Source organism: Hippopotamus amphibius, chromosome 3 (genome assembly GCF_030028045.1).
Source record: "Hippopotamus amphibius kiboko isolate mHipAmp2 chromosome 3, mHipAmp2.hap2, whole genome shotgun sequence".
Taxonomy (NCBI): Eukaryota; Metazoa; Chordata; class Mammalia; order Artiodactyla; family Hippopotamidae; genus Hippopotamus; species Hippopotamus amphibius.
Window position 1 is genome coordinate 47,261,228 of NC_080188.1, and position 16,386 is coordinate 47,277,613.

Here is a 16,386-nt window from a genome sequence, read left to right on the forward strand (position 1 = left end):
CTACTCTGGGAAGATTCCACATGCCGCGGAGCAACTAAACCCGTATGCCACAACTATTGAGCCTGTGCTCTGGAGCCCATGAGCCACAACTATTGAGCCCGTGTGCCGCAACTATTGAAGCCCATGCGCCTAGAGCCCGTGCTCCACAACAAGAGAAGTCACTACAATGAGGAGCCCGCGCACCACAATGAAGAGTAGCCCCCACTCTCAGCAAGTAGAGAAAGCCCATGTGCAGCAATGAGGACCCAACACAGCCAGTAAATAAATAAAATAAATAAATTAATTTAAAAAAAAAAAGAAGTCTTGGCCCCACCCCGCCCTAGTTCCCCACCTCCTGTTCTTTTCTTCTACGTCTGGAAGTATATTTTTTCTGTATATTCCCTGTCCTGTCCCTTGGTGTTTTGTTTTGTCTTGTTTTGTTTTTTTCACTTAATACCATTGTGCACTTCTACTTGCAAAGTAGAAGAGATTACAGTGTACTCAATTATGTGTTTCCCCACAACCTCACTAACAGCGTGCTGTCAAACTTGTATCTTTTTTGCCAGTCTGTTGATAGGTGAAAAATGTTATCTTAGGGAGTTTTAATTTACATTTTTCACACTAAAAGCTGAATAGCTTTCTATATATTTATACATCATTTGAAGTTTTCTTCATAAACTCTTGTATCATCTGCCCATTTTTCTATTGATTTGTTAATCATTTCTTCTTTATAGGAACTCGTATTAAGGAACTTAACCCTTGCCTGTGATAAGTTACAAATATATTTTTCCTGATATGATATTGGTGTTTTGAAATTTTTTTTTTTCTTTTGGCACTATTGTTTTATTGCTTCTACATTTGAAGTCATATGTAGGCCTTCCCCACTTCAATATGTTAAGGAATTTGCCAATATTTCCATCTCATACCTTCTGGTTTCATTTTTGCATTTAAATCTGTTCTATTTTTCTCTGAATCGTGTGAGATATGGATCCTCTGATCTTTTTAATTGCTCTCTAGTTTTCCCAGAATTTTTGAAGTCTGTCTGTAACCCACTGATGGTTATAGTCTATCTTTTTCTTATACTAAATTTCCATTTGTACCTGGATCATTTCTGGACTTTCCGTTCCATTCCTTGATTTCTATCTGTTCATGAGGTAGTATCATCTTATTGCTCTCTTTCATTTTTTTACCATTTCCCTCTTTATTCTTGCTTATTTTTCCATGTGAACTTGAGAACCAGGTTGTTTAATTCAAAAAAAAAAAAAAGAAAACCTGTTGATATTTTTATTTGGAGCACATTAATTTTACAAATTAATGTAGAATCAATACCTTCATGATCTTGAGTTTTTCTCTCTAAGAACGTGTCTCCTATTGATTTGTGTCTACTTTTGTGCTCTTTAGAAGTGTTTTTAGGTTTTATACAGTTTTGATTAGGCTCATTCCTGAGTACTTTATCTTCTTTTGTTGCTATAGTAAACAGGATGTTCCATTCTATCTTCTGCCTGGTTCTAACTAGTTATGTTTGACTTTGCTCTTCTTAACCTTCAGTTAGACCCCAAAGGACATAGTTTTCAAAATTGAATCTCATTCCATTTTTGTTTACTCGGACGTCAGCCAGTGATTTGATAGAATGACCTTGTATATACAATGGCAGTATATTTGGTACCTGCAAATGGTATTCCAGTAATAAACTTTTTATATATAACCAGGGGAAATCAACAAAACATTCACATTTATAACTTAAGTAATTAGTTGTAAATTCTCTATGGCACATTGTCAGTTGAGAATAGCTATATTTTTAAACTTTTGAGTTTACTTGGGTGACAAGAAAATATATTGTGGACAATAATGACATAAAGGCAAGGAAAAAATAAAAATAATGCCTTATGTAAAAGTTAAATTCATGCTGATTAATGCTTACTTGGTAAGTCCTTTGAAGAGGTCTAATGTGAATGTGTTTAATTAAATAGTAAATATACTTGAAAAAAGATTATAGAAAGGCCGCAATAGTGACACCAAGGTTCATAAAATTAGAACAGTCTAGGTGAGTGATAGAAATTTTTCAAAACACAGTAATGGTTACTTTAAATCCATTCCTTGTCTAGATTTTTGAGTAATTGTGTTTTGAATATTTTCTGCAATTACTCCCAAAGTGATTCATTTACTGTGCTGTTTTCCATTATTTTGTTTCAAGCAAGTTTTGCTTTCCTTAAACAAAAATACAGGTTATGTAATATAATGTGGGCAATGGCAATATTATGAGCTAAGAGAATATCTCATATAAGAGATGCAAATGTGTTGTATTAAAATTTAGGAAACGGTAATGTTGATGGACATGCTTAGTTTTCAGTATTATTTAACATACTTGGCAGCAGTGTAGTTAGTGGTTGGAGGCACTTAGCTAGTTTAAATAAATCCTTTTCTCCTTCATTATGTTTGTGATTTCTCATTATTTTGCATTCCTCAGGGGGTTTGTGACATGGTTCATTTACTTTCTTGTTAGAGAAATATATTCTTTAATGGAATTTGACTAATTCAGGAGGTTATTTCTTTGTATTTTTGTTGATGTTTTTTGAAGGAGATAGAATTTGTCCTTTTATGAGAGACTTGTTTTTAAAATTCCTCTTGAAACATCATAAATTTGCCAGTAAATTTATGTTATTGTAAAGGGTTTTAGGATTGATAAATCTTTTTAAGCATCCACATCATGTATTACTTCCTTAGCATATCAGATTTTGCGCTAATAGTGTTTTAGATAACCTGGTGTATGCTTACGAACATGGATCAAGTCTAATTTCTGCTGTTTATCTTGGGAGGTGCAGCCCAAAGAAGACACGAGAAAACATTCTCTTGTTCAATTTTTAAAATCCAGATTCCTGACACATCTTTTATAAGATGTTAAATATCTTTTTACGCAGATAGGGAAGGATCTTCGGGCAACTGTAAGTTTGAAAAAGATAAAACAAGATTTCTGCCAACTTGTTTGTTGCAGGGAAGCAAAATACAGACAAGAGTTGGATTACTAATGTTGCTTTGTACCTGGCTTAGCAACTGCCCCATTGCAGTAACACATTTTCTTCACAATTCAGCCAATGTTCCATTTGTATCCTTTATGTTTTAGTAAGATACATGTAAGTATTTATCTTTTTTATCTTTTCTGTTTCTTCTCAATTAGAGGTAGCTGCATGCCCCAAATATTTGAATTCTCTTTATGTTGCGACCTTTTAAACTGTTAATGTGTGATAATGATGCTTGCTTAAGCTGTGTGTGTGTGTGTGTGTGTACATGTACCATTGTTTTATGCTTGCTTGGACTGTGTATAGAATTTCTTGTAGAAACCCTTACATGAAATACATGTCAAATTGAAATTGTAAAACAAAGTACGCTAGGTATTATGAACCAGTACTTTTCTTAACAAAGATTCAGCTTACAGGACAAATTGCAGAAAATCTTGGAGAGGAAGAACAGTTGGTCCAAGGCTTATGTGCTCTTCTGTTGGGCATTTCGATTTACTTCAATGATAACTCACTTGAGAGCTATATGAAGTAAGTAGGGGGAAGTGCCAGGATAAAATGACTTACTAATGTCATTAAGAGATAATGATAAAATTTTTCTGCCAAAGTATAATGTAGACCAAGCTTTTATGTTTTGTTATGACTTTTTTTTTAAAGCATCTCAATATGCTTATCTCTGTAGAGAGAAACTAAAACAACTGATAGAGAAGAGGATTGGCAAAGAGAATTTCATAGAGAAACTAGGATTTATTAGCAAACATGAGTTGTATTCCAGAGCATCTCAGAAACCCCAGCCAAACTTCCCCAGTCCAGAATACATGATATTTGATCATGAGTTTACAAAGCTGGTAAAAGAACTTGAAGGTAAGACAACAAAGTTTATCTTGATATTCATTAGAAAGTAGTACCTATGGGGGCTTCCTAGGTGGCGCAGTGGTTAAGAATCCGCCTGCCATTGCAGGGGACACAGGTTCGGTCCCTGCTCCAGGAAGATTCCATATGCCGCAGAGCAACTAAGACCATGTGCCACAACTATTGAGCCTGTGCTTTAGAGCCCGTGAGCCACAACTGTTGAGCCCATGTGCCGCAACTACTGAAGCCCACGCGCCTAGAGCTCGTGCTTCACAAAAAGAGAAGCCACGGCAATGAGGAGCCCCGCGCACCACAACGAAGAGTAGCCCTCACTCACCGCAACTAAAAGAAAGCCTGCACACAGCAAAAAAGACCCAACACAGCCAATAAAATAAACAAATAAAATAACTAAACTTATTAAAAAAAAAAGAAAGAAAGAAAAGTAGTACCTATGATTATATTGTGTGTGTATGTTCTGGATACATACAGATTGTATGATAAGCCTAAAAGTATTTTTTTCCTAGCGCTTGGCCCGCTTAAGGACGTTTGGCATTCAGTAAGATTGGAAAGATGATTTCTTATCTGTCATGCAATTAGGCCGTTTGTTTTTACTGATTGTCTTAATGATAAAACAGTATTTTAAGTAAGTCTTCTTTTACAGGTGTGATAACTAAGGCTATTTATAAGTCCAGTGAAGAAGATAAAAAAGAAGAAGAGGTGAAGAAAACATTAGAGCAGCATGACAGTATTGTGACTCACTACAAAAATATGATTCGAGAGCAAGTATGTACTGATAAATTGTACACAATCTCTGTTATACTAAAATTATAGCTACTTCTCTACTTTAGGGAAGAATTTCTCTTGGCATTTCCAAATGTAGGAGGATACACAAAGTAACACTCATCATTTTCCTAAATAATGCAAAAGTATCTGAGTATTCAACAAACTGAGAGCTTAGTATGTGCTAAGCAAGTCTAGTGGTAAAGATGATCGGAGGCATATGGCAGCACTGAGAGGCACCTCATTTGGCTAGGTAGCAGCAGGAGCTTGGAGAATACAGAGAAGCTGAGTCCTAAAAGGATAACTGTGAGTATACTAGGCAAAAGCAGAGAGAGGGAGGAGAGGTGTTGCTGGCATGTACACAGAACACTTGTTGGCTGCATAAAGGAGAATTTGAGCGGCAAGGCTAGAGGGAGGGAGCCCAAGAAGGAGGTGGTGGTAGTGGGTGGAAATTGGGGAACTGACAGTTAACGATGATTGTGGCTGCTGGTTTTTGTTTATTTCATTCTAGGTGCTCACTAAGCACATTGAAACACTATCTCATTTAATTTTCACGACATCCCTACAAAGTAGTTGATATCTTCAGTTTAGAATAAATGAGGAGTCTGAGACTGAGAAAATTTAAACTTGTCCAGAGTCACTCAGTGATTGGTGGAACAGAATTCAAATACATGTGTGTTACTGGGATTCTAAAGCTCACATTAGGTGGTGTAGAGGGTACAGACCTGAGAAACGTGGAAACCAAAGAAGATAAAACTGACAGGACTTGGTAATGATCCGATGTGGGGATGAGGGATCTGAAAGGGTCAGATATGATCCTTAGATCTCTGTCTTTCACAACCGGATAGATGATATTAAATTAGATAGAACAAGGGACTTCCTGGGTTGCACAGTGGCTAAGAATCCACCTGCCAATGCAGGGGACACGGGTTTGATCCCTGCTCCAGGAAGATCCCACATACCGCAGAGGAACTAAGCCCATGTGCCACAACTGTTGAGCCTATGTGCCACAACTGCTGAAGCCCATGCGCCTAGAGCCCATGCTGCACAAGAGAAGCCCCCTTGATGAGGAGCCCGTGCTTGCAACAACTAGAGAAAGCCTTTGTGCAGCAATGACGACCCAACGTGGCGAATAAATAATTAATTTAAAAAAATTAGAACAAGAGGGAGCCGATTTACTAGAGTGGGTAATGATGAGTTAAGTAGAAACTACATTTTCAAAATCATCAATTGACATTTTCTTTGCAGAATACCAATCAACCCCGCACTTGCATAGTGTTGAGCACCTTAAGCCTTCCATTACATTCCTTCAGGATGTGTTTCTTGGTTTTCTTCTCTCATTTAATTCCTCACTGTGGTATATATACCTTTATTGGAATGGAATTCTAGTAGATGCTGCAGTATTATCTGTAAAATGAGATTACTGGTGTTAAAATTCCAGTGTCATGAAAACAATACACGGGGCATTTCACGTGGGGCAGGTTGCTACCCCTTCCCTGCAGTGCCCTCCACTCCCTGCTGACTGTGACAGCTTGAGGCAGGTGTGGCAAGTAAGAGGTTTTAGGTAGAGCCTTCTAAATGAGAGCTACCTGTGTATTCTTCTCTTCCCCACAACCTATATTGTTGAGAATGAAATTCTAAGAAAGAATAAAAATAGCCTAGTGGTATGTTTTGCATTCCATCTGAGCTTTTCAGCTTATAAGCAAATTAGTAAATTAGAATCATCTTTGAATGATGCAAATTTGAATCATTACACTACCCGTAGTTATTAGGAATTTACATCTAAGTACAAATTTGGAGTCATTTCCAGATGGTAAAAATGTAATCTTTAGAGCAATGGGAAATAAATACTTGGTATGTGATATTTTAGCCTACACTGGGAGCTGATAAATATGGTTGATTTGGAAGAAGAAAAGAGTGATTTGACGCAATTACTATAATCACTCTTCTTTAGAAATGTTAATTTTAAATATTCTCACCATTTCGAATGCCATTTGGCAATTAGGCAACAAGCATCGAGAGCTATAAAATGTTTATGTAAACTTTGAATTACATTTTAGAATCCATCCTAAGGAAATTCTCCAAAATTCAGGACCATAGTTATATGGACTAAAATGTTTATTGTAATAATATTATCATTTATAAAAATGAAGAGCAGCTCTCAGTGTTGCTTTTGAGTATAAATTGTATTGCATCTGCTGATTAATATTGGGAAATTTTGATTGAATAGTAAGCAAATTAAAGGTTACAAAATTATATGTGGACTGATTATGACAAGTTTAAAAAAACTTGGATTGGAAAAAGTTCGAAGAAAATAAAGACATAGATCAAATTCCAGCTAGTTACACTAGGGTAATAAGAGATGAAAGCTCTTTTTTCAGAATTCTAAATGTTCTGTTATATGATTGTCTTTTAATATTAAAAGTGATACAGGTGCACACATATACTAAACTTCTTAAATAATTTGGTATAAATTTCTTAAATAGTTTCATGGACCCATAAAATGAAATTTTTAAAATTGACCTCCCACCCCCAAACCAAAAATTAGAGTGAGATTGCTGGCTGTGCCATGTAATGGAGCCTTGAAATCCTACAGCTCTGCTGCACGTTAATTGGCCTTGGTACATATATTAATGAGTTATTGCTTAATTACTGAGTGATTTTGGAAATGTTGAGTGGTTTAACATCCTCACCCAAAATAATCTCTAATTTTTAATTTGTTCATCCTCTTCATGCTAACTAGTTTGAATTTAAAACACTTCAATTATGTTTTGTTTCACAGGATCTGCAACTTGAGGAATTAAAGCAGCAGATGTCTACATTAAAATGTCAAAACGAACAGCTCCAGACAGCAGTCACACAGCAGGTATCTCAGATTCAGCAACACAAAGATCAGTATAATCTTCTTAAAGTACAACTAGGTAAGTGTAGCTAGCCATTCCTTTTAGTATCCACAAGAGCTGGACAAAGTCAAACATTATTTTTGTGGACTAGTCTTTCTCTAACAGATTAATCACTGTGACAAACATGTAAGAGTTTGAAGTCCAAGCTCTCTGCTCTGTGTTTGATTATCTGATCCATTGATTGTCAACCTTAGCTACCTATACATTAAGATCCCCTGAGATTTTTATTTTTTTAGTACCAATACTGAGACCCCACTGAGGTTTCTCATTTAATTGGTTGGTGGTTGAGTCCAGGCATCAGTGATTATTACAAGCGCCCCAGGTGATTCTAATGTATAGCTAGTTGAGAATGATTGGTCTAACCTTTTCATTTTCTTATCTACAAAATGGAGCTGATAGTAGCACCTGTGTCATCTGAGAATTAAGTGAAATAATATACATAAAATTCTAGTTCAGTGCCTGGCACATGCTAAGCGCTCATATACTTGTAAATAGTCTCATTTCATACTGCTTATGATTGGAGAATGCTAGAATGCTAATTAGAAATATAGTTAATTTTATTTATATGAAGGTGACCAAAATTTTCAGGAGAAAATACCTTTTATTTCCTCTATTTATGACAATAATTTGTCAGTTCTTTTTTGTCCTTATGGAAAGCTATTCCTTTGTGAATTTTTTTTTTTTAATATTTATTTATTTGCCTGCGCTGGGTCTTAGTTGCAGCACCGAGATCTTTAGCTTGCAACATGTGGAAATAGTTGCGGTGTTCAAACTCTTAGCTGTGGCATGTGGGATCTAGTTTCCTGGCCAGGGATCGAACATGGGCCCCCTGCATTGGAAGCTCAGAATTTTAGCCACTAGACCACCAGGGAAGTCTCCTGTGAAGATTTTTAAAGGGATTTTATCTTCTCTTATGGTAATTGACAGAATTAGACTTGAAACTACTATAATTCTAATCTTGATCACTAAACCATGCAGTTTAGTCTTAAGACTATGCTGTTTTCTTCCCAGAAACCCTGAAAATATCAGTTAATTATTTTTATCAATGCACTATTTTGCAGTACTTCCCTGGTGATCCGGTAGTTAAGACTCCACTCTCCCAGTGTGTGGGGAACAGGTTTAATCCCTGGTCAGGAAACTAAAATCCCACGTGCTGCACACACGGCATGACCCCCCCCCCAAAAAAAAAACGAAAAAACCTATTTTGCAGAGATGAAATGTGCTAACAAAAATGCTGCCAAAGTAATTATTAAGGAAATTGTATATTTATTTTATACTTGAATCGTCAATTAAAAAAATGAAAAGTTTCATGCTGGCTTTTCAAATTTTATTCCTGTCTAATAGGAAAAGAGACTCAGCATCAAGGTTCTTACAGTGATGGGGCTCAGATGAATGGTATTCAACCAGAAGAAATTGGTAGGTTGCGAGAAGAGATAGGAGAATTAAAAAGTAATCAGGAACTTTTACAACACCAGCTGGCTGAAAAAGACTCTTTGATTGAAAATTTGGTAAGTGAATGTTGAAAAGTTTTAAACAAGAGGTCAAGAATAATTCTCATTATCCTGCTTGCTTATTTTTCTGAATCCCTTAAGCTAAAGTATCATATTAAGGTTTTAGAATATGAGCTCTGGTGTCAGACTGTCTAAAGCTTCAGTGCTTCCTAGCTAACTGAATTTGAGCAACTTAGTTAACCTATTTAAACATGTTTCCTGAGCTATAAATTGGTGGTGGTGATCTCTGTCTCATTGCTGTGAGAATTAAATGAGATATTCTGTATAAAGCTCTTTTAATACACGGAAATCGCTCAATAAATACCTGCTTTTATGCTCTTTCTTCGTAAGACCTCAGTTAAATGCCTAGATTTAATAAATTACTTGGTATAAGAATAAATTAGCTATAGAAAATTTGTAGACAATCTGTGCTATGTTGAAATGTTATTTTGGGTATAAAATTTAAAATGTCAATGTGAAATTTTTTGGTAAATGTATACCAGACATAGCTTATATTTGTACAGTTTGGTTTTTTCCTGTCTCTTTAAACTGAATTTATTTCATAGTTTACTTCTATGCTCTTTCTAGAAATCTTCCCAACCATCACCTGGCACAGATGAACAGTCTTCAGTGACAGCTTCAGCAAGAGATTCTGAACAAATTGCAGAATTAAAGCAGGTTATTTTTCAGCTTGATGCAAGCTCTGTTTTGTCTTGTTTTAATTATAATAGCGTAACAGCCCTATAGTTCCATTAATCAAGAACTGCTTTGTCAGGTGTAAGCAAACTTTGATAGTGAAGACAGCCATTTGAAAATCCAGAAGCTGTTTTAATTATACAATAATGGTATTTTGCTTTTTATTGTTTTTATTTTTCAATGATGTTCTTTTTAACAGATCTCAGCATCTTACCCAGATTATTTGTATATTATCAGTAAACTAACAATTACGGAAATTTTAAGTATATTTATAAGCCATAAATATGAAGATGTAAAATCTTATGCCTAATTTTCATGAAAACTGCTTGGTTAAATGTATTGGGCATTTAAATCATTCTATCCAGAAAAATGTTGGTTTTTAGAATTAGAAAAGGGAAAAACAAGAAGTAAACTTGTGTATATCTGAATTAGATGACTCTAGCTGAAAAGAAAAATAAATTTTTCTGCTCTAGTAATTTTTATTTTTTAGAAAAGCAAAGCCTTTTTTTCTTCCATCCTCCTCTCCTTCCTTCCTTTCTTATAAAAAGAATATATTTCTTTCTTTTCTTTTCTTTTCTTTTCTTTTTTTTTTCTTTTTAAGTAATATTAAAGAAAGAAGTGAACAGCCTGGCCAAGCTAGGATTGACTTCCTTCTCCCTCCAGTAGTCAGCTGGTCCTTACTCACTGACATGTCTGATCTGATGGGAATGACTGAACAGAGAGAAACAAAATGTCTTGTTTTGATAATGTCTGTGTACCCCAGAGTAGATTCTACAATCAAACATTTTAAAAATTTATAATAATTTGTATTAACAATTTACAACTCTCCAATATGTGTCCATAATGTTTTGTTCTTGTGAGGAAGAGTAATATGCTATTTCAATTTTATTAATTCTAGAACTATATTAAAATTAAAGGAAATTCAGTTATTAATACATACCCTTAGTTTGTAAATCCCAAGTAAAATTTTTTACTTTTTGTGTTTCCCAAAGATATATTTTAAATGACAGTTTTGTTTTTTATAATACATAGTAAAAACACTGTATAAAACAAAAACCAAAAAGGTTCATAATTTCCATGTTTACATAACTCATTATGATAACTGAAAAAACAAAACAGTCAAAGAAAAGGTACATATGTACAGTGATAGAAAGTTTTAGAGAATAAGAAAGCTTTTTACATGACAGCATACCACTACTTACCCAGTATCTCCAGACACTGCTAGATGTCGTGGGGGAAGATTGCCCCTGGTGGAGAACCACTGTTGTAATTACTTATTTTGAGGGGAGAGAACAAGAAGTTTGGAAATTTCAACATTAATAATACATAAACTTTCAATTCTGCCACTTTCACTGCAGTACTGCTACTTCCACATTTTTTCCTGTTTTGTTTTTGTTTTTTGGGGGGGGCCACACCATGCAGCATGTGAAATCTTAGTTCCCCGACCAGGGATCAAACCTGTGCCCCCTGCATTGGGAGCTCAGAGTCTTAACCCCTGGACCACTGGAGAGGTCCCTACTACTTTCATCTATGTTTGGTAGCCCTCTAGTCTAAAACCATCCTATTTTGCTCTTTCCAAATAGTATACTTCTAGTCTTCCACCAGGAGAAAAGGAAAAATTAACTGGTGTATGAGATTAGGACAGGGATTTGGTGGTCTATTCCTAATCAGGCTTTCAACCAACCCTGCTGTTTTTGACTCCATTTTTACTCACACTTTTCAAAACATCTGGTGGTACCAGTTCCCAGGCCCTTTGGTAGTCATGCATTGTAAGTCAGGTAGCAAGCAGTGTGGCTTTCTAAAAGGTTAGCATAGGTTTCAGCTCTCTCAGGTATGCTGAGTCAGTTACCGCTGTCATTTGCTTTCTGAAATTTGCCAATTTATTGCTCTTTTCTCTTCTCTTATTCTCCTCCCTTGTGGGTTTCTCCCTTCTGCCCACCCTTCCTCCATACTTCTCTCCCTCACTCCTCCCCACCTTCCTTTCCCTTTCCCTTCCTCCTTCCCTTGATAATTTTTTATTCTGAATCTCACAAGGAAGCAGAGGTGAACATGTTTAATGTACACATTTAATTCTCCATCTTGAACCCAAAGTTCAAAAATAGTTCTTTCACTTAAATTTTAAAACTTAAGTTGTGATTTTAGAGAGAAGGGCCAAGAAAGGAAATAATTTTTTGTTTCTTCCTGTAAATAGACATTTCCTTGATGAAATTAATGCTATTTCATATTACGACTTAACTATTTTTGTCTCCTAGGAACTGGCAACTTTAAAGTCTCAGTTAAACTCACAGTCTGCAGAGATCACCAAACTACAATCCGAAAAGCAGGAGCTGTTACAGAAAACAGAAGCATTTGTAAGTTAATTATTTTTGTGTTCTGAAAGGTAGTAAACACAAAGTTGAAAGCTTATTTCTCAGCCACTGTGGAAAGAAGCAAAGATGTCAGATAGCACCTTCTATTCAGGTTATTCATTAACCAGAGTTTCAGTCACATAGGCTTCTTGGTCATGCAGACATTTGTATTATAGTCTGACTCACCAGGTCAGTTTAATCAGTTAGTTATGGTTCATTTTGTTGGTATTTTATGTTTTACCCCATCTTTGTCTCCTGCAGCCTAACCTGACAGGTTTTCTGCAGGTATAAAATTGTCAAAAACCTTGTTGGCGACCCATGCAGTTTGCAGGGTTCCAAGCCACCAAGCAAGAAGCTCCTCTTGGATGCCTCCCCAGGAGCCATATCTCTGTTCCAGCTTCCGCAGACATGGTTGATTAGGTTCATGTGTCACACGAGTAACCGCTTCAGAAATGGTTGTCTAGCCACACCCTTGATGTTTCACTAGAACATGCTCTGTCCTTTATTGCAATAGGGATAGGCTGAGAATCTTCTAAGTCTTCAAGTTCTGATTCCCTTTTGCTTAACAGTTCCTTCTTCAGTTTATCTCTGTCCTCTCACATTTTACTATAAGCAGCAAAGAGAAACCAGGCCACACTTTAATGCTTTAGTTAGAAATCTGCTCTTCTAAATAGTTCTTCCGCAACACTGGAATACAGTTCAGCCAAGTTCTTCACATTATAACAAGGATCACCTTTCCTCCACTTTCCAATAACATGTTCCTCATCTCTGAGACCTCACCAAAACCTTTAACATCCATCCTTCTACCAGCATTCTGTTCATGGTGATATATGTTTTCTCTAAGACCATAGAAGCTTTCTCTACAGAAAGCTTTATGAACCCTTACTGGAATTGCCTTTAATGTCCATATTTCCACCAACAGTCTCTTCGAGGCAATTTAGACTTTGTCTAGCATGAACCTCAAAATTCTTTTAGCCTCTCCCCAAAGCCCCTTCCACATTTTAAGGTATTTGCTTAACCCAGCCTTCTTCATACTCTGATGAGAACTGATGCCATAACACTCCTGATTCAGCCTCCTGCTCCACTGTAGGGGCAGCTTATCTATCTAGGGAAAGCACTTTATTGCAGGTAAATACATAAAGAATTAAATTTTCTGTTATTGGAAATAAAATTTCAAAATAGCGAGAAAATGAAATCATCTTTGGAAATTCATGTTGATTGTAACTTTAAAGGAACATTTTTTTCCCAATTTCTACTTTCAGGCAAAATCAGTTCCTGTACCAGGAGAGAGTGAAACTGTAATGGCTACAAAAACTACTGATGTAGAAGGAAGACTGTCAGCATTATTACAAGAAACTAAAGAATTAAAGGTTGGTTTTGGTGAAACTTTTATTCATTGCTTATTATATGAAATGAACTCTAGGAAATTTGATTTTATTTCACTTAATTTCTCAAATTCTTAGATTTATGAAGGAAGTTAATGGGGTGTAATTTAATCTCACATATGTCCATTCTATTTTGATGACTAAAGACGGCACAAATGAAGATTTTTAAATGCCATTTCAAATAGTGGTATTAAATATATAAAATAAGATTGTATATGAATGTACTTTGAAAGTAAAAACAGATTTTAGTAAAAGTAAAAAATAGTTAAGTTTGCTTATCAATCACTAATCACACTAAGAAACGGGTATAGATTTGGCTAATATACAAGCCACCTGTAAGTTTTCCATAGACTAAGGAACACAGGCATATTAAATCCTGCCAGCCTTTGTGTGACAGAGAAATCAAAATAGATAACATGGAGAAGAAAAGGAGATAATAGTAATAAAAATAAAAAATAGCAATTAAAACGTGGAAAAAGATAATGTGTGATTTTGCCTTTTGGATTGTGGTCAGATTATTTTATTTTTAAGACATGGATTTTACTTGAAGCTATTTTTCTTTCCCATTTAATTGTATGTGTGAAGTTGGGTAGAATTTTTTTTTAAACTTGAGTTCTAATTCTGATGCTAACCAGGCTTCTGCTGTAAAATGTTTTATGTCTTTATTCCTCTGATTGTCTGAAATGGTAGGATTCTTTGAGGAATAGGTAATTAAAACTATTTTTTGGTTGTTGAACTCTATTTTTCACAGTAACCATCTTTGATGTATAGCCTAACATAAATTCTTATTTTACTAGATGAGTGTGTGTGTGTGTATTTTAAACTTCCTGTTCCTCTAACCCCAGATTGTTCAGATTGGACAAGTACAGCAATTTATCATAGAAAGAACATATTTGTTAAAACCGTAGGAAAGTGAATACTAATTTTAGATTAGTGATTTTCACCTTTCTTTTCTTAGAATGAAATTAAAGCTCTGTCTGAGGAAAGAACTGCTATTAAAGAGCAACTGGATTCATCTAACAGTACCATTGCCATTTTACAAAATGAGAAAAACAAGCTTGAGGTGGACATTACAGATTCTAAAAAAGAACAAGATGATCTCTTGGTGCTGTTGGCTGATCAGGATCAGAAAATATTTTCATTAAAGAATAAACTCAAGGAACTTGGTCATCCAGTAAGATTGCAGTGTTTCCAAAAATGATTTATATTGTTTCTTTATGATGTATTTTTAAATATTGTACTGTCACATGGGGATGTTGTACCTGTATAGATGTGTACAGATCAGGCATGGACCTGTAGGTACATGAACATGGTATCATCTGCACTGCTCTCATGGTATTCAGTGAATTGACTTAAGACACAGATTAGATAGTTTCCATCTTTTGCTGTGTTGGTTCAGGTCTGTGTGTAGGAGGTGTAGCAAGTTTACCTATGTATCTCATCTCATGTTGAAAATGACAGGGAGCCTTAAACATGAAATCAAGAAAATCAGATGGCCTATAATCTACTTTAATTTCCAGAGTAAAGAATTTATCAACAGGGTATGTGTATCATTATGTGTTGAATGTGAAGTGAACAAATCCTCAGTGTTAAATGTATATTTTCCCTTTAGGTCGAAGAAGAGGATGAACTTGAATCCGGAGACCAAGATGATGAGGATGACGAAGATGAAGATGATGGCAAGGAACAGGGTCATATCTAGCTTTACTGTCTCTAGGAATGAGAGAGATTATATTGTAACTTTGAAGATGGAGTCTTAAGACAGAGCTTTGGTTTGCCTCCACAGAAAACAAAGATTTAGAAACCAAGTGGAAAACATTCACTAATAAGACTATTGATGTATTTTTTAAATGATGCCACCCATGTTGATAATCCTGTTATTCTAACTTTATGTAGAACACACATCTTTTATTGAACTGAACTGTCCCAAAATATAATTTGCAAAAAGCTACAGACACCAAAAATATAACATTTTCAGGCATGTGGTGGCAGTGCTATTTGCCTTAGTTCATTGGTTGTTTATATTAGTTCTGTATTTGTCTGCTGTTTTTACTTTTCAGAATTTGTGACTTTAAGTACTAACACATTTGATTTAATGTGTGTTGGAATCATTGTTTCTAAATTCAGTATTGGAGTTCTTAGCTAATGATTTCCTTTTAAAGAAATGGATTTACTTAAAGGCAAGATAGCATTATTGTCAGTACTCCATCCAGTGTGACTCCTAAGATGAGCAGGATAGGACAGTTTAGAATGAGTGCCTTGACACTTGACATGGCTGCATTCTGTACCTCAGTGAAGAAGGGTGTTAGCACACAGTGAAGAGGATAGTGTTTCTGAGAAACTTCTGCAACAGTGTATTAGCATGTGTTTGGTTTTGGTTTTATTTTTAAGCTAAACATTAAAACAAATTACAAGTTAACAGCTCATACAACTCAGATTTAGTATTATTGTTTGATTATTATTAAACATATTATGTTCCTAGTTTTAAAAAGACCCAAACTATGGTTTATATAATTTATTGGCATTTTTGCTGAATAGGTTTAAGTCAGATAATAGATTTTTAAAGAGCAATGAAGCGGTGTCAAAATTTAATGTTTTCGTAATAAAAATAGATATGTTCACTTAATCCCTGGTCATGGTTCCCTTTTCTAGATTTTGAGAGTAGTATTCTTTGTACAAGATGAGGCAGGGGGAAGTGGTGAGAGGAGTCCTTCTCTTACTAAGTGGACTTTGCTATAACTGGATGATGACAGCAATCTTATTTAAAGCTAATAATTAGGATTCCATAAGATTGGAGGAGGCTAATTGGAGCAAAAGCAGAAGAAGTTGGAGAAGGGTTGAGTTGTTTCTAAATTGAGAATTAGAGTTCTTTCTTCACAGTGATTTCTGTTTAAAGAAGTGGACTTACTTAAAGGCAAGATGGCAAGAGTTGGGGCATA

At 35.4% G+C, this 16,386-nt stretch overlaps 1 protein-coding gene across 2 annotated transcripts in view; it reads left to right on the forward strand.

Annotated features, from left to right (window-relative positions):
- Positions 1-16,073, forward strand: part of USO1 (USO1 vesicle transport factor) — a 91,541-nt gene extending 75,468 nt beyond the window's left edge. For both annotated transcript variants that reach the window (XM_057726042.1, XM_057726041.1), the window contains 11 exons: positions 2,972-3,082; positions 3,406-3,524; positions 3,676-3,857; positions 4,507-4,628; positions 7,408-7,546; positions 8,873-9,036; positions 9,607-9,696; positions 11,967-12,065; positions 13,325-13,432; positions 14,406-14,621; positions 15,060-16,073. In XM_057726042.1, coding sequence (XP_057582025.1) covers positions 2,972-3,082; positions 3,406-3,524; positions 3,676-3,857; positions 4,507-4,628; positions 7,408-7,546; positions 8,873-9,036; positions 9,607-9,696; positions 11,967-12,065; positions 13,325-13,432; positions 14,406-14,621; positions 15,060-15,149 — 1,440 coding nt within the window. In that variant the 3' untranslated portion in view covers positions 15,150-16,073. The remainder of the gene's footprint in view (positions 1-2,971; positions 3,083-3,405; positions 3,525-3,675; positions 3,858-4,506; positions 4,629-7,407; positions 7,547-8,872; positions 9,037-9,606; positions 9,697-11,966; positions 12,066-13,324; positions 13,433-14,405; positions 14,622-15,059) is intronic.
- The last annotated feature ends 313 nt before the right edge of the window (positions 16,074-16,386 follow it).